This window comes from Polypterus senegalus, chromosome 3, assembly GCF_016835505.1.
Source record: "Polypterus senegalus isolate Bchr_013 chromosome 3, ASM1683550v1, whole genome shotgun sequence".
Taxonomy (NCBI): Eukaryota; Metazoa; Chordata; class Cladistia; order Polypteriformes; family Polypteridae; genus Polypterus; species Polypterus senegalus.
This window is the reverse complement of record NC_053156.1, coordinates 40,117,057-40,135,457: the sequence shown is the minus strand read 5'-3', so window position 1 is coordinate 40,135,457 and position 18,401 is coordinate 40,117,057. Positions and strand designations below refer to the sequence as shown.

The 18,401-nt window shown below is 37.5% G+C and overlaps 1 protein-coding gene across 1 annotated transcript in view; it reads left to right on the top strand.

Annotated features, from left to right (window-relative positions):
* hdlbpb (high density lipoprotein binding protein b) overlaps window positions 1-18,401 on the top strand; it is a 138,685-nt gene that overhangs the window by 53,837 nt on the left and 66,447 nt on the right. The window contains exons 7-12 of the mRNA XM_039747007.1: window positions 9,148-9,363; window positions 10,897-11,103; window positions 15,340-15,447; window positions 15,621-15,725; window positions 15,840-15,918; window positions 17,595-17,734. Of these exons, the coding sequence (XP_039602941.1) occupies window positions 9,148-9,363; window positions 10,897-11,103; window positions 15,340-15,447; window positions 15,621-15,725; window positions 15,840-15,918; window positions 17,595-17,734 (855 nt within the window). The remainder of the gene's footprint in view (window positions 1-9,147; window positions 9,364-10,896; window positions 11,104-15,339; window positions 15,448-15,620; window positions 15,726-15,839; window positions 15,919-17,594; window positions 17,735-18,401) is intronic.

The window sequence follows — 18,401 nt, the reverse complement described above, 5'->3', positions numbered from 1 at the left end:
TTTAGTCTTAAACAGCAGCATTCAGCAGTTTTAATGACTAGAATAATCTGTTTTAGGCTTCAAATCATAAATGATCCATTGCCATTTGCATCTTATTACTAATAAGAAGCCATTAAAACAGTGAATGCAGCTGTTTAAGATGTTTGCACAGATTACTTGGTTGAGCTTGGTTATTTAGTTTTTCTGTTGTGGTACGGGGTTTACCCCAAAATATTGATAATATTGATTGAAATATACATTCTTGGTCAATATCTACTGCCCTAATTATGCAATCCTGCGAAATGTCAGCCTTATAACTAAACAGTAAGTAATCTATTTCTTAGTGAGTGAATGAGACAGTCAACTGTGCATTTATATAAAATATACAGTATATATAATCAGTGGTGCCTTCTACTTTGAAGTTCATTTGTTTCAGGAAGCCATTTGAACTCTGAATTGTTCGAAATCGGAATCAGTTTTACCCTTTAGAAATAGTGGAAAGTTAATGAATCTGTTCAGAGACCCTAAACAATACCGATTTTGATAAACTTAAACAGCAAACACACGATTAAATGCCCTAAATAACATATTAAAACATTAAAATACATAAATACTGTATAATAAAATGAAAATTGCATTTACTGTACTTTCATGCTTCACAATAAGTTCCTTTTCCACCTTAATCGTTGATATTACAACCTTCCTGTTAGGCTTTGCTGCTTCCACACTTGTCTTGTATGCCATGGTTAATAGGTCAGGTTATATATACAGGAAAATCCTGTTATAGTGAATACTGAATTAACAAAATTTTCAGTGTAACAAATACTTTCTCTGGGTCCTTACAAAAGTTTAAACAAAGTCATGTTAAACAAACTTAGTTTTTTTACGAAATGTAAATTTCAGTATAACAACCATTTTTTGGGCCAAAAATTGGCACAGAAGATAATAATGCAATGTAAAAATTATTAATTCCGCGCCTACACTTTCTGTACCAAGTCTCACCAAGCCTGCTAAAGGATTTCTTAAAGAAACAGTCTTTTGTGAAGTTTCCAGTCTTGGGCAGTCTCGGTGAGAGTGTAGGTGTGATATCATACACATAGCTGAATGCATACTGAATGGCAGCATAGGTAGTTGTGTAGTGTGTGGATACTGTACTTCTTGAGTTTCTTCAGTTCTCAAAATTTTTTTTTTTTTTGAGATGATCAAAAAATAAAAGTGAGAAACACTGTCTGTTTATGCTGAAAGAAAAATTAACAATGATTCTGGAATGAAGAAAATCGACTTGGCAAAAGCATTTAGAATTGCGCCTTCAACTCTGTCAACAATTTTGAAGGATCCAAAAAAAAAAATAGAAGGCAAAGTTAAAGATTAGGTGTCGGGACCTGAACGAAACAAAATTAGAAACGCATTTGTATTTGTATTTAAAAAAAAAAATGACAACCAATGTTTCGTTTTCATTCTGTATTTTCTTACCACTTATGTATGTTTTAAAAGAGTTACATCCAACATCTTGTTTTCATTCTGTGTTCAAACCTGTTCAAACCTTCTATTAAAAAAGTTTAATCGAACAACTCATTTTAATACTATATTTTGTACATGCATTTTTATTAAAAAAAAAGCTTAATCTAATGTCTCATTTTCATTCTGTATATACGTACATGTATTTCTATTAAAAAATTTCCATACAACATTTCATTTTCATTCTATATTTTCATACATGTATTAGTATTAAAAAAAATTTCATGTAAAGTTTCATTTTCAATTTTTTTTTTCATTTTCGTATTTTTTTTGCTGTCTAAGCAGCGTTGTTTTTTTACACAGGTATTGTCACATTTCAGTCACAGAGTTTCACAAGAGACAGGAAGGTGATTTTACGTTTGCAAGGGAAAAACTGGTACTTTATTACTGTTTCAAGAAGGAGAAGGCAGGTACTATCTCAAGACTTTATTCAAAATAGGAGCTGTTAGGAGCCGCGTCACGAGGGCAGTCGCCCTTCTTTAACTCTCGTCATCAGATTAGAAGAACACCAGTGTCTCAGGATCGCCACAGTGGCAAATACGGTCTGGAGAAAAGAGATCGGGAGACGGAAATGTAGAGCAAATCAAACTCTGATGCTAATTGTTCCAAACATTGTGCGATAAGCATATTACATAGTAAGCTTGATCCTGAAGAGGACAACAAATTACTTTGGTTTACTGCGTACCAGACACAGCAGAGCAGCCACATAGCTGTCCTTGCTTCACTGCCATTAGAAATGGCAAATCGTAACCGACCCCGTTCACAATAGTTTATATATTGTCCTCATATTTTTTATAACGAAATTTCCATTGTAACACAGTATTTTTGTGTTCATTTGAGTTTTATTATAACAGGATTACACCTGTATAACCAAAAAATAAAGTGAAAATTAAAGCACTGAAAACACCCTAACATAACACAAGAGATGTTTTCACAGTGAGAGATAATTTGGGAACTCAAGAGATGACGTTTATGTTCACTGCGTGTGCAGTTCGAACGTAGAAGCATTGTTCAAACTCCGGATCAAATTTCTCTCAAGTACAAGGCACCACAGGGTGTATTTGTTAGTATGTGTGTATGTGTATGTATGTATATGTGTGTGTGTGTGTGTGTGTATGTGTGTATGTATGTATGTATGTATATACATATATATACAACTAGCAAAAAACCCACGCTTTGCAGCGGCGAAGTACTGCCTTAAAATTTTTAATAAGAAGAAAAGTAAACCTTTTTAAACTGAGTGAAAATATATCAATAATTATTTGTTAAGGATCTCTTTGTGTACCACATTGTCAGTTCGGCCTTCTGGTTGTAATATGACCAAGCTGTGCGCTGAGCTTACTCTTGAGCATGCAACGTACAGTTGGCCATGTGAAAAGCAATCTTGCCTCAAGTCAATGCCAACCTTTTGTAGGGTCTGTCCCTGAGACTTATTAATTGTCATTGCGAAGCAGACCCTTACCGGAAATTGGAGGTGTTTGCATTGAAATGGGAGATCAGAGGGTATAGCGGGGATACGAGGAATAAAAACTCTCTCCCCTGAGCCACTGCCAGTAAAAATAGTTGCCTCAATTAAGTTCTTTTGCAGACACGTGACCTGAAGTCTCGTGCCATTACAAAGTTTTGGTGGCTGTAAGTTTCTCAGTAACATTATTGGTGCCCCAACCTTCAAAATTAGATTATGCTCAGGAGTGCCTGGAGGATTCAGAGTGTGGAGAAACTCTACCGGATAGTGCACCGCATCTTCCACTTCTACAACTGAATCCACAGACTGATATGTTTTCGGTTGTGAAGGTAGTTCTTGAAGTAAAATGTGGTTTATAGTTGTAGTCATGTCATTTCTTGGTGTCAGGATAGCTCTCTCCCTCAACCATGACACGTGGTTTTCATGGAGATTTCGTGGATTGGGGTAAACATTTTGAAGACGGCTTTGCAAGGTATTCAAAAGGAGACAGAGATTTGTAGGAATATTTATTTTACAATTTTCTTGAATGAATGTGCCATCACCTATACTCATCAGAAGAGCGGAGAGCTCCCCGGCTTTTTTGTCGCCTTTCAAATGAACCCTCATGTTTATTCTTAAGGTAAAAAACATTGATTTGTGGCCATAGGTATGAAGACTTCAGACATGCATTAACTTTGTCAGCGTGTGTTCCTCTGGGCACGACTGGCAGGGTTTGCCGGAAGTCTCCAGCCAGCAACACTGTCAAGCCTCCCATAAGTTTGTTGGTGTTTCGGATGTCTTGGAGGGTCCTATCTAAAGCCTCAACACCTCCTCTGTGTGCCATAGTGCATTCATCCCAGACAGTAAGCTGACAATGTCGCAGCACTTCAGCCATGTTGCTCTGCTTTGATATGTTACATATTTGCCTGCGAATATTTAGCGGCAGTGTGTCTATGAACTTGTGGATTTGCCTGCGAGTATTTAGTGGCAGCGTCTCTATTAACTTGTAGATTTGCCTGCGAGTATTTAGCGACAGTGTCTCTATGAACTTGTGGATTTGCCTGCGAGTATTTAGCGACAGCGTCACGAAGTTGTTTCCATCTAGCTGCATCAGAAAATGTACCATGACGTCTGACACGCCTCCTTTTTACTGTTTTCTCACAGCTTGGATTGCTGCTGTCATAATCGGTTTGAGTTTCATGGCTTGTTTCAAATATGTTAGTATTTACAGGACTTGTTGTGTTGAAGTGACATTCGGCATCTGTCAAGTGTTGTAAGCATACAACTGGTTTCATCAATAACTTCACATCCAGCTTTTGAGAGTTTAAGCATTCATAAACATCAAAGTGTCCACTACTCAAATTGTCACCTGTGAATCTAAGATGTTTAAGAGGCATTGGCGGTTGTCCAAAGGTGTAAATTATTTGGCCTTTTCGGTACACTTGAAAGCGACAACTGAACAATTCAGCGGCAGCCATCAACTCACGTGCAGAACCGTAGGTGAAGGGCTTAAGCATTTCACTTTTATAGTACTCCTGTGTAGTATAATTATCTCCTGTACCGTCATCAGTCCACACCTTGAACCTGTCCCAGTCATTCAATACATAAGACACAATGTTCCTCCTGATATCAAGAGTGAGCCTGATATGGCCGTGCAATATGTAACACAGAGAATGGAAAAGGTAGGTGCCATCTCCGGGCATGGATACCATTCGGTAATTGACAGTTCTTTGATCAATGGTGATCACCTCGATAGACATGTTAATGGGGGTACGGTTGGAATGATAAAGGAAATGGGTACCTGAACAATGTAAACTAAGTCTAAAATACCTACACGGTAACTATAATCGTAATAAATGAACAATAAAACAGAGGAGAAGCCATGGATTAAATAAAAGGGCTTCAGTTATCAACAGGAAGACGTGAATACTGTGACAAAGCAAGGATGGGAATGAAGAGACCGGAGCGACGGACCGCCTTATATAGGCAGGCAGCCAACTACGTGGAAGGCGTGGGGATGGGGGACCCAACGCCACCTCACATGGTGACCGAGCTGCAGGCTATGAACGTATATATGTACGTAAGTAGGATTCAGTTAGCATTGGGAACCCGCGTACCAAATTTCTTGAAGATGGGCCCATAAGTATCAAAGACCGTTGGAAAGTTCAATAAGGAGGCCGACAGTGGCTTCGTACCACCGAAATAAGTACATACATCGGTTTTCGGTTAGCGCAGGGAAGCCGCCTACCAAATTTCGTGAAGATTGGGCCATAAATAAGAAAGTTTAACATGGCGGACTCCTCCTGAGCCCGTGTGGGAAGCATGTTCGTTACGTCCAGAAGTGCAGCCGGAACTCGGTGATCAAGCACCTGGAGCAATTCCAGGTGACTTATAAAAGGAGCCAGCAACCACCACTCGGGTGAGAAGGAGGAGAAGGTTGCCAGGGAGGAGTGGTGGTGCCTGAGAGAGACGAAGTGTGCTTTAATTGCTTGGGACTGTGTTGTGGCTGGAGGGTTCACAGGGATGAAAAAGAAAAGTTTGTTTATTTTACACGTGCCTCCCGTGTCCAATCTGTGTCAGGTCGGGCACTATACAGCGTCCAATCTTACTATCTATATATATATATATATATACATATACATATATATATATATATACATATACATATATACCTATACCTATACCTATACCTATACCTATACCTATATATATATATATATATATATATATATATATATATAGTGGGATGCAAAAGTTTGGGCAACCTTGTTAATAGTCATTATTTTCCTGTATAAATCGTTGGTTGTTACGATAAAAATTGTCAGTTAAATATATAATATAGGAGACACACACAGTGATATTTGAGAAGTGAAATGAAGTTTATTGGATTTACAGAAAGTGTGCAATAATTGTTCAAATAAAATCAGGCAGGTGCATAAATTTGGGCACCACAAAAAAGAAATGAATTCAATATTTAGTAGATCCGCCTTTTGCAGAAATTACAGCCTCTAAACGCTTCCTGTAGGTTCCAATGAGAGTCTGGATTGTGGTTGAAGGTATTTTGGACCATTCCTCTTTACAAAACATCTCTAGTTCATTCAGGTTTGATGGCTTCCGAGCATGGACAGCTCTCTTTAACTCACACCACCGATTTTCAATTATATTCAGGTCTGGGGACTGAGATGGCCATTCCAGAACATTGTACTTGTTCCTCTGCATGAATGCCTTAGTGGATTTTGAGCAGTGTTTCGGGTCGTTGTCTTGTTGAAAGATCCAGCCCGGCACAGCTTCAGCTTTGTCACTGATTCCTGGACATTGGTCTCCAGAATCTGCTGATACTGAGTGGAATCCATGCGTCCCTCAACTTTGACAAGATTCCCAGTCCCTGCACTGGCCACACAGCCCCACAGCATGATGGAACCACCACCATATTTTACTGTAGGTAGCAGGTGTTTTTCTTGGAATGCTGTGTTCTTTTTCCTCCATGCATAACGCCCCATGTTATGCCAAAATAACTCCATTTTAGTTTCATCAGTCCACAGCACCTTATTCCAAAATGAAGCTGGCTTGTCCAAATGTGCTTGAGCATACCTCAAGCGGCTTTGTTTGTGCATCACCCTCGCATACAGCATCTCCTTGTGTAAAATACGCCGAATGGTTGAACGATGCACAGTGACTCCATCTGCTGCAGGATGATGTTGTAGGTCTTTGGTGCTGGTCTGTGGGTTGACTCTGACTGTTCTCACCATTCGTCGCTTCTGTCTATCCGAAATCTTTCTTGGTCTACCACTTGAGCCTTAACTTGAACTGAGCCTGTGGTCTTCCATTTCCTCAATATGTTCCTAACTGTGGATACAGACAGCTTAAATCTCTGGGACAGCTTTCTGTATCCTTCCCCTAAACCATGATGGTGAACAATCTTTGTCTTCATGTCATTTGAGAGTTGTTTTGTGACCCCCATGTTGCTACTCTTCAGAGAAAATTAAAGGAGGAAGGAAACTTACAATTGACCCCCTTAAATACTCTTTCTCTTTATAGGAGTCACCTGTGTATGTAGGTCAGGGGTCATTGAGCTTACCAAGCCAATAATTAGTTCTAAAAGTTTTGGAATCAATAAAATGACAACGGTGCCCAAATTTATGCACCTGCCTGATTTTGTTTGAACAATTATTGCACACTTTCTGTAAATCCAATAAACTTCACTTCTCAAATATCACTGTGTGTGTCTCCTATATGATATATTTAACTGACATTTTTTATCGCAACAACCAACGATTTATACAGGAAAATAATGACTATTAACAAGGTTGCCCAAACTTTTGCATCCCACTGTATGTATATATATATATATATATATATATATATATATATATATATATATATATGGAAGCAAATTTCTATGATATGTTTTGCATATTTGCAGCTGGAGTTCCACAAAGGGAGAAAATGAATCACCTATCATAAAGTAGTTTTTATTCCTGAGCTTTCAGCCCCTGCCAGGGGCCTTCATCAGAGGGTAATGCTTAGTTATACAAGAATCAAAGGCAATATATAGCAAAATTAAGTGGGGGGAGCTAGGTCAGTGTGTTCGGGGTGGGGGGGGTGTAGGTCGTAAAGTTTTATCCATTATGAACATGGTCTTCTTAAGTTTGCATATGCTGCGTTTATCTCCAAATATCTGTTAATGGTGTTTTTGTTTGATAGCCAAGATTCAGCCAGCTCTCTGCCACTTATAGTACTGGCCTTAAATCTTACTTATACATTGTCCCAGTTCAATGTATGTCATGTTGATTTTGTATGCGTATAGATCAGTGTAAATATATACGGTACTGGATACGTATATAATTCTTTAGGTAAACACTTTTTTGTAGTATTTTTTCGTAATGTTAAAAAAAATAATAATAACAAAAATGCCACCCTGACCAAAGCACTGCCTCAGGTGTTTTCCTCTTATCTGACCCTGGATGTGACAGTTGTTTTTAATGCATTAAACAGGACACATTAATCACAAAAATTAACGCGTTAATGTATATATGGAAGTGAAGGTCTGTGATGCGGTTTGCATATTTGTAGCTAGTAATCTACAGAGGGCGAAAATGAATTGTGTATCTTAAAATAGTTTGTTAAATGTTAGTTAAAATGTTTATGAATGGCATTTTCATTTGAGAGCAATGAAAGCTTAGGAATAAAAAAACTATTTTAAGATGCATGATTCATTTTCTTCCTTTGTGGATTACTAGCTACAAATATATATTTTGTGCTGCTTTCTTCCAGTCTGCAGTAGTCCATTGCCAGTATTTCAAGCCCCTAATTTGTCCTTTAAGGATTGGCTTTCTTACCGCCATTTGCCTCGTCAAACCTGCAGCACAAAGTCTCCTCATCACAGTAGAAACTAAGACTTGCTTTTTTCAACCATTGTTAAGCTGTGTCTGAGGCTGTTGTTATGTGAAGCAAATATCATGCAAGCTGGTGACCCTTAGAAATTTGTCTTCTGATTGAGTTGTGACATTGGGTCTGCCAGATCTCTTCCTATCAGAGTTTCTCCCAGTTTCCAAATGCCTTTGGATTGTGTAGGACACCATTGTACTCACTGACACTTTAATATTTTTTATGTGTAAATTCTGTAAATTAAAGGCCTATGCTTTTAAGGGTAATAATGCTCTGTCTTATTTCCTTTGTTAATTGATATTTTCTTTCCACTATCTCTGGAATTTACAACTTTCAACAGTGTAGAGGTTGTAGTAACACAGTCTGTTCCAACTCTGCTTTACAACAGAGTTTTAAAGTATGCAACAGAAGATGAGGCACTTGTGCAAATTGTTTGCTTCAACTTGCAAGGCTTGATTTACTTTAATTGCTGCAGGACATCCTATAGGTTATAATGTATTCAGTGTTCCCTGCAAAAGGCCCATTTGTAATATTTTTTCCAGTTTTTGCTAACCTAAACTTTAGATTTAAACCTCTGGCAGTTTACTGCTTACCTTTTCACCATTTTAGGTCATTTGTTGTATTTCAACTATTAAATTTGAAGAAAAACTGGAACAATTAAGGTGTTCTAAAACTTTTGGCTGGTAGTGTATATATTCTGGTTATTTATAAATTCCTTGTCCATTTCTTTGAAGAACTTCTATTAATGACCAGGTTTAACAGTTTAACATAACTTGGATTCAGTTTTGTCTGACTTCTTAAAGTTTCTTTTTACAAAGGACAAACGAGCTGTTGAACGGATTAACCTAGAGAAAGCTTTCCATCCTTTTATTGCTGGAGCCTACAACAAACTGGTACAGGAGGTCTGCCTTGAGACAGGAGCACGTATTAACATCCCTCCACCTAGTGTCAACAAGGATGAGATCATTATCACTGGAGAAAAAGAGCCTGTGGCACAGGCTGTAGCACGCATCCGCAGCATTTATGAAGATAAGGTAACTTTTAACAAGACACATTTCTGGTTAAAACTGGTCATACAATGGGACTTAAGTTTTTTACTTATTTTTACCATTTGTGTTAGAAGTACAACTCATATTTACAGGCTGGTATTTCCTAAGTAATCTGTACTTTAATATAAATGGGATTCCGTTTGGTTTTTTTTTTTTTTATATATTGTTTATACGTTTTTTGGGTAGGTCATGTCATCATACTGTGACCACAAACATTTTCAGAATGTTTTCTTGCAGCCTAAACCACAAGGTAAAGAAAAGATAAATAAATTCAAGCAATTACTCTTGTGTTACGTCATTTATTTACTGTACTGTTTCAAAGTAGTGTACAATATTGATATGTGGAAGGAATTATTAAAGGTGACAGTACAGTACAGCACAGCCAATAAAAGAATAGAATAAGAACTCTCTTAGCTTTTCTGAGACTCCATGATTATGATATTTAATTACTGTTTTCTTACTATAACCTCTTATACTGACTAATCATGTATAACAATTTTCTTGTTGACGGATCTGTTTTATATTTTTCAGTTTACACAATTCATGCATGTTTATTTTTAATATGATCTCTTTCAGGCAGGCTCATGTTAGTTTGTCTGTAGTATTATCTCATTTCTGTTTGCTCTATATTTATTAAGAGCACACCATTAGTTGAATATCTTTCTGTTATTTAGTGCTAATGATTGTAGTAATACTAGTAAGTTATATATTTTGTTTGCATCAACTTTGAACGTAAAACATTCAAGGTTGATAATTAAACAGTACTAGTTTCTGCATTACAAATAATATTGAGGTTAGACTGATTGACAAATCCAAGGAAGAATATGTCCTATATTTTCTTCTCCAAGTTTGGTTCTTACATTGTGTCCAGTGCTAGTCTCCAGGGACCCTGTTTAACGATAAGTGGGTTGAAAAGCACAATATTCCAGACCAACATTTCACTGGCTAAACTTGCATTTAGGACAATCTTTACATACCTGTGCCAAGTCCAAAATTGCATCCTAAAGGCACTTGATCCCACAAATGGCCAATCTGTGGAACACTGGGCAGATATAAATTCAGTGGTGTGGATTTGGTTACTGGGGCCATGGACACACATTCATCTTTACACTGTATGTTAAATAATTATTAAGGTTTATTATCGATAGTGTTATAAGTTCTGTTTATTATTCCACTTTTTTAAGGATTACTTCACATGTTTATGCACCTGAAATACATTTGACATTTAGGCCAGTTACTTAGATCTTTTGTGTGAGCATGCTATGCCTCTTAAGTGTTTAATGTTAAGAGACAAAGTAGTGTCGGTGAAAATACTGGCCAACTCAGTCAGTGTATAAAAGAGAACATTAAAACAACCAATGGTTTGGATCAATTTATTTAACCAATGATCTATAACTGAAAGCTAGGTCTTTCTAGGTTTTTGTTTTAGCATTTTTCATTTTGATTCCTACCCTGTTTCACTTTTGTTTTTATTTTTCAATAGTATTTATTTATTTATTTGTTACTTCTGTTTCATAGAAACGCAAGACAACAACCATTTCAGTAGAGGTGAAGAAATCCCAGCATAAGTACATCATCGGGCCCAAAGGTAATACGTTGCAGGAGATACTAGATACCACTGGAGTTTCAGTGGAAATGCCAGCATTGGATTCTAGTTCAGAAACCATAATCCTGCGAGGTGAGCCTGACAAACTGGGAGCGGCTCTCACTCAAGTATATGCTAAGGTATGTGGTTCTCTCTCTCGCTCTCTCTCTCTCCACACTGCAGTTTAGCTCATGTGTTATCCAAATCTACAAATATTGGGGAAATATTTTAAATCAAAAAAAGTGTTAATAAGTTCATCACACCTTGTCTATAACCCACCTAAACAGTAATTGCTGGTGGTTTTCTTCTTTTAAAGAAGGATGTAAACTGTCAAGGGCTGCATGGGAAATAAAATTTTACTTGTTTTGAAAGTTTCCCATTGGTGATGAAGCTAAGCAGTTCTATTGAATTTTAATTTTATGCCCATTACCAATAAGTTGTAACATTGAGGCAGTGTAATATCTTTGATGTTTGAGAAATTCAAGTTCTTCATTGTGAGCAGAGCATTTATAAACCTCATTGTGAATTAGACACAATATCTAATGTTCCATTTTTTTGGTTGCAATTCTTATGGGCATTGGAACATATTGTCCTGATTGATTGACTATACACACCAGTATACTCACAGTTACACTCAAAGCTACACTTGGATTAGTATAAAATATTGTGTTAGCTAGAGCAGCTAAAATGAGCATCACAAAACTGAAAGCATTTTCAAAAATAGAAAACTTTAAATCCATTTTAAATAACAAATGGAAAATTCTGTTGTTTAAATGAGGAAACTAGCTGCGCTTTATATACAGTGATGGATGTTTTGGGTGCTAGAATCTCTAATAACCATAAATCAGTCACTTTAGGTTCAGGAACTGTTGAAGTGGAAGGCATTGAAGTGAATGAAACTGAGGTTAATTCAGTGTGGGAACAGCAATTAAAAACCGGGCCTGCACATATCTCTCTGCAGGTTGAGTATCCCTAATTCAAAATCCTGAGACCAGAAGTATTTCCAATATATTTGGATTTTGAGATATTTACATATACATTATGAAATACCATGGAAACACCCTTGATCAAGTATGGAAGTGCAACCAAGGCAGCTAAATAACAGCTGATACGTATAATAATTACCGTATTTTTTGCTCCTTAAGGCGCACCTGACTATAAGTTGTACCTGACTATAAGACGCAGTTAGGTTTAGAGGAGAAAAACAAGAAAAAAAATATTCTGAACCAAATGGTGTACTAATATGTTTAATAAAATATAGCAGAATAATATTTTAACCATGTAAAGTCAACAGCGGTATTAAGAACCATCTTCACTGTCATTAACAAATGAGGAGAGACTTTAATGTTCATGCATTCTTCTAGTTTTCTGAAAAACCCAAGAGCTCCTCCTCGCTAGTGTCAGAATTTATGAAGCTCAGTTGCTCACAATCACTTTGCAGGAGCAAACATACCTATCACGCGGCAAAACCTACCCAAAGCCACCTGGGGACAAAGCACGTTTGGCCCAATGCTCCCTGAAGTTATATCGCCAGTCTAGTCCCATCTCTATTTGTAATGCCACAAAGCCCTTCATTTCGTCTTTTGTTGTGGGTTTCCATTTTGAAAAACAAGAATGCGGTGCAAGCGCAGCCCGCGATTCAAAAAATTGCTCTGCGTACCCGTTTGTTTTGTCTGAAAGTAGCTGAAAGGCAGCCTCAGGAAAGAACAGACTGAAGTAGACCATCATCTGGTAATCTGTTGAGTCCAACAGCAAGCCTTGCTGTCTTGTGAAGTCCGGTAGCCAGTTTGGCTCCCACGGATCAATGTCTGTGTATTCCTCCCACACGAACCTTGCTATAGGTGCATCAGCTATGCGAATGCACTCAGCTGGGGCAGCATTGGCTGGTGTTGGATCTGCTGATGCCAGTTCCTCACTGTCTTGGTCGTTCTCCTGATCACTCTCAACAAAATTAGATTCTGAAAAATCAGAGTCCGACTCAGCAATAATGCACAAAACATCGTCTGCTGAATATTTTGTTTTCTACACTCGCTTCGCTCCCTCGTGAGATATCGATGCCATCTTGCCTTTGTTTACATTTGTTTACATTTTGTAACTCACGCAAGGATTAGATGCCGAGTCAATGAGTCTAACATTCCTCCAAGCAGAGAGGGGATACCTGTAACGTAATGGTGAGTTTTGTTGGCATTAACAGCTGATTGTCGCCCTCTACTCCGGATGTCGACTTTTGGCAGGTAATACACATCACAGCAAGTGACGCAATATTTGCTCCATAAGACGCACAGACATTTCCACCCTTCTTTTGGGGAAAAGAAAAGGTACGTCTTATGGAGCGAAAAATACGGTAATTTCACTGACATGTTGTTATTGTAATGACCTTCGCAGGTAAAGGAAAAGAAGACATGATCCGGAGAATGTAGTGTTTTTTTAAAAAAACAAAAAAAAAAGCGAGAGAGATTAAGGTGGAAGGTTCAAAACAAGGGAGGCAAAAATGGTGAGGGAGAGAACTGTTTTCAAAGAAATGGCAAACTGATCTGTGTAGTTTTCCCCACTGTCATGACCATGGGAAACACCATCACCAAATTTGCATTGTATCACTTTGTTGGAAGGGCCGTTCTACACAGAGAACTAAAACAAGACTCTTTCTTCAACCACTCTCACTCATGTAGCCACGCTGTCATGCTCATTGCTTTTCCTTCACCACACCCCTCCTTCTTACTCGAATCTGGTATCTCTGCATTCATTGGTTTAAGCCAGCTGCTAGCACCCTGCACATCCCAGTTCTCATTTCTGTAGCCAGCTAACACAGTCACGTTCATTAACCCATCTAGGTCCAGTGCTGCCACATACATGGTAGTTATAGCTGAGTCACTACATTATAATGTGCGTTGACGTGACAAACATATTAAACCTCAAAAGTGAAGAATATGATATATAGACTACTAGCTGTATTACCTGGCATTGCCTGGGCTATTCATAGTTGAAATATGAAACAAAATACTGTATTAATTTTAATTTGATTAGAATATGATATTATTCTAATATTCTATATTATATGGCCTCTGTCTGCATTTACCCACTACTTTAACGAGTGCAGTTTCTGTGCTGTGATTTGTTCTAAAACCCGACTGAAATTTATCAAGAATAGCATGTTTATTGAGGTGGTCATTTAACTGCATAATGACTGCCTTCGCCAGAATTTTACTTAAGAAAGGCAGGTTAGAGAATGGTCTAAAATTTTCAAGAGCAGAGGGGTCAAGATTATTTTTCTTAAGTAGGGGTTTAACTACAGCAGTCTTAAGACAGTCTGGGAAGACTCCCTTATCTAATGACGAATTTACTATGTCAAGAATATTATCAATTAGCACGCCGATACTTCTTTGAAAAAATTTTCATATTTTATATATATATATTTTGCCCGCACGTTCGTCCACGTGAAATTTGATTAAGGTCGAAAGATCATCAAAAAACAGTTTAACACTTTACATATTATGGCTAGAGCACTTCTTTATAAGCAATGTTTCTGGTCTTTTTTTCTTGTGCCAAAATGACCAGACTGCTGGGTGAGCTGACTCTTGAGCATGCAACATAAAAGTGAGAATCAGTCTTCCCTTGAGTCCACTCTGGCAAAACTTAATGCCTGACCTTGAGATTTATTGATGCTCATGGCAAAATAGACTTTAAGGGGGAACTGCAATCTCTTGAATGCAAAGGGGAAATCAGAGGGTATTAAGGGTATGTGCGGTATGAGCACTGACTCCCCTTGAGCACATTCGGTCAATATTGTCGCCTCAATAATATTGCTTTTTAATGCTGGTACCTGCAGCCTGGTTCCATCACAGAGTTTTGGTGGGCACAGGTTTTGCAGCAACATCACTGGAGCACCCACTTTCAAAATAAGCTTATGGGTTAGGAGTCCTGGTGGTTTAAAGTATTAAGAAATTCAACAGGATAGTTTGTAGCATCATCTGTATTTTAGCACCGAATCTACCAATTTGTATTCCGTTAAAGTCCCTTCAAAAGAGTTTAATAAGACATCGTTGATCACATTTGCTTGACTATTTTTAGGGGTCAGAATAGCACGTTCGCATCTCCATTTCATAGGCTTATTATGGATGTAGGCAATATCAGGATATATTTTGAAAATTAAGTCTTCCACAGTGGTCATGATAGAACACAGTTCTGAAGGGATGGTAAGTTTATCATCCGATTCTGGAAAATCGCCATGCCCTATTTTGAGCAACAGGAATGTTCAATCAAATTATAGAAAAAATATTAGGTTATTCTGAATATTATTTGGTTGGGCATATATATATATAAATATAAAATATATATTTTTTCTATATTTTGTTAACTTCAGTGTCTTGTTTCCTAAGGCAAAAAGTGTGATGGTGGCTAAAGTAATGGCTCCAGCTTGGTTACATAGATTTATTATTGGGAAGAAAGGACAAAATATCAGCCGGATCACTCAGCAGCTTCCTAGGGTGAGAGCATCATTTACCTTAAGTAAACCTGTTATTGTTTTGTGTTTGACCAGAGAATGAAGGTCTCTCCATCAAAATAACATTGCAGAGCATGAATCAAGGTGACTGTATATACTGCTCCATTAAGTTTTTTGACTTCAGGAGATTTTATTTGCATTGCTATCTTTTAACAGGTTCACATAGAGTTTACAGATGGAGATGAGAAGATCACACTTGAAGGTCCAACTGAAGAGGTTGAGCAGGCTCAGGCACAAATCCAGGAGATTATAAAAGATTTGGTCAGTAGACATCAGACTAGAATGAAGATTCTTTTTCAATGTAGTTTCTGAAATCTTGGAAGAGTTTTGTTCTTGTTTTGACTATTTGGACCATGCAATTGTGTTATCTTGCAGCTTGTCAGAATGGATTACACTGAAGTAATGATAGATCAGCGCTTTCACAGGCACTTAATTGGAAAAAATGGTGCAAACAGTAAGTTTTGATTTCTGAAGCCCTTGACTTTGTTTTGCAGAAAAGTGCTATTTTTGTGAACCATATTCTCCAATTTGCCAAGATAAGTAGAACTAGTTGAGTTTTATTAGTTTAAGCATACTGGGTTTGTCTGTTATCTTAACTTAATTGGAAGATCAGATCATATTTTAATGAATAATTATTCCCAAAATACAGGTAATTCCAAAAGGCTCAGAACATTTTTAATGGAACTGTATCACGTTTCAGTTTCACTTCAGTTTTCAAAGCTAACTGGTGGTGATTTGGGACTGTAGATAATGGTTTATATTGCATTCACAACTTAGTTCAGTAACTGTGTTTATACAGGGTACAATACTTGTCCGCAACCTGCATCTAAATATGAGAGAAGGTCTTTTAGAAGAGTTAATTTAGGTTACTCAAATAATAAGAATCTAATTGATGTTCTCAGAGCTCCCCCATTTCCCTTTTGGGTTTGTCTAGCCAGTAGAGGCGCTGTTAGGGCTAGCTTATCACCAAATGCTTACATAGTTTTTACTAAAACATTTCAACTTAAATCAAGCGAGTCTTGTGTAAACGGTTTATTAACCTTTGGTTTATCATTTACATACATAAGTAACCTTTGCTGTATGTACAGTCTGGATACAGATCAGCCAGTCTAGTTCTCCCAATCAAGACGAGTACAGCGCCTGTATGGGTAGCCTCAACGGCGTCACAAGGGTTGGCGTCACTCAGTGCTGTAACCAAAGCTAGATTAAGACCCCAACTGGCCCCGCGGTGACTTGTTGAATAGAGCTCCTTAACAGAGTGTTATTACTTTAAACAATGCAGCATGTGGGTACTTTGCCATTTAATACAATTCGGTAATTCCCACCATTAATGGCGCGCAGACACTTATTTAAATGAGCCTTCCTGGTGTTTTCATCCTGTGAACATACGATTGTTTCACCAAGCTTTGTCCCTCCTTTTTTTTTTCTCAGCCAAAAACACATGAAACTTTTAAAGTTTTTTGGATGTCATTCCCTCTAATGGTGTCACCTGATGTTGTTGGCACCTCCTAGTGATGCCACTGAGCAACCTTTCAAGCATTAAAAGTAAAAATAATTGACCCTGTTGTTCACTGATATACACTCAAAACACACTGCACCCAGTCAGAACTGTGAATATCCTCACACCTGCCTACTTACCTCCCCAGGGTTGCTGGAATAACTCCACCCCAACTCTGAGAATCTGAGTATAGAGCCAGTGTTGCTCATGTCTGTCACTCAGTTGGCAATGTTTCTTTGTAATTGATATGCTCATACAACTGCACAACAGGGTTCTTGTGTCAAGTTCCATTCATGAATCACTCATTCATCATGTTCATCACTCCCAGGCCTTGTTTCAGTTGGCAGTGTTATCTGTGAGGTTTTTAAAAGGTCAAGAAAAAATTTCTTTAACTTGCACAGCGGAGAAGTTATTTTTCCTGTATGAATTTATGTCATTTATAAGTTTAAAAACTCCCTGCTGTCCAAGCACAAATTACTTGTAATTACTTGCATAAACAATATAAGACTATATAGAATGGGGACCTTAAATGATATTACAAAAATAATTTAGAAAGATAATTTTTCTAACAAAATTAATTCATAAAATAATATCATAACCATCCTGCTAATTTATTTTTCTTTTATCTTAAGTCAATCGCATTAAGGAACAGTACAAGGTACTGGTGCGGATTCCACAGGATGGTGACAGAAGCAACCTGGTACGCATTGAGGGGGACCCCCAAGGAGTGCAACTTGCAAGGAAGGAACTGCTTGAGATGGCATCACGTATGGTATGAATTAAATTGTCTCTGATTATGATCATTATTCATGACTACAAAGTAGCTCATGATTTTTTTAAAGAACAGTTGTTTGTAGAGCAGGGACACTATAGATGGTTTGTGTCTTTACTACAACTGAGCTTTTATTATTTATTTTATTGTTTGTTTTTTAGATGTACAATGAGCAGTATAGATCTTGCTTTTGAGCAAATGTTTCACAATGTACTAGTCTGACATGATTTATTTTGTAATTTTGTTCCTCTTTAGAAAGTAAACTGTTTACAGCTCACACGTCTCTGAAGTTAAGTTTAAATAATTGTTACTAAATCGGATACATGATGACTGTAGGTTGCATTCTTTATTTCAGACAAGTAAACACTGAAATTGAGCACATTAAAGGAGTACTTTTGCAAACTGTAGAGAATGATTATTAATCAGTTAGTCTTTATTTATCCAGTGTGAATTAGACTTGCTCCTTATTTCTGTAACTAGTAAAGGTTCAGAAAATGGATTTTGATTGTAAGATCAGAATGCATACATTACCTCCATGTGTTATGCAGTCCATTATTATAGCCACTTTCTTTCATATCTTCTTTCATCCCGTAAGTCCATCATTCCTTCCGTTCATGTGACTTGGAAGTACTTCTGGGGCATAGGGCAAATAGTAGTCCCTGGTGGT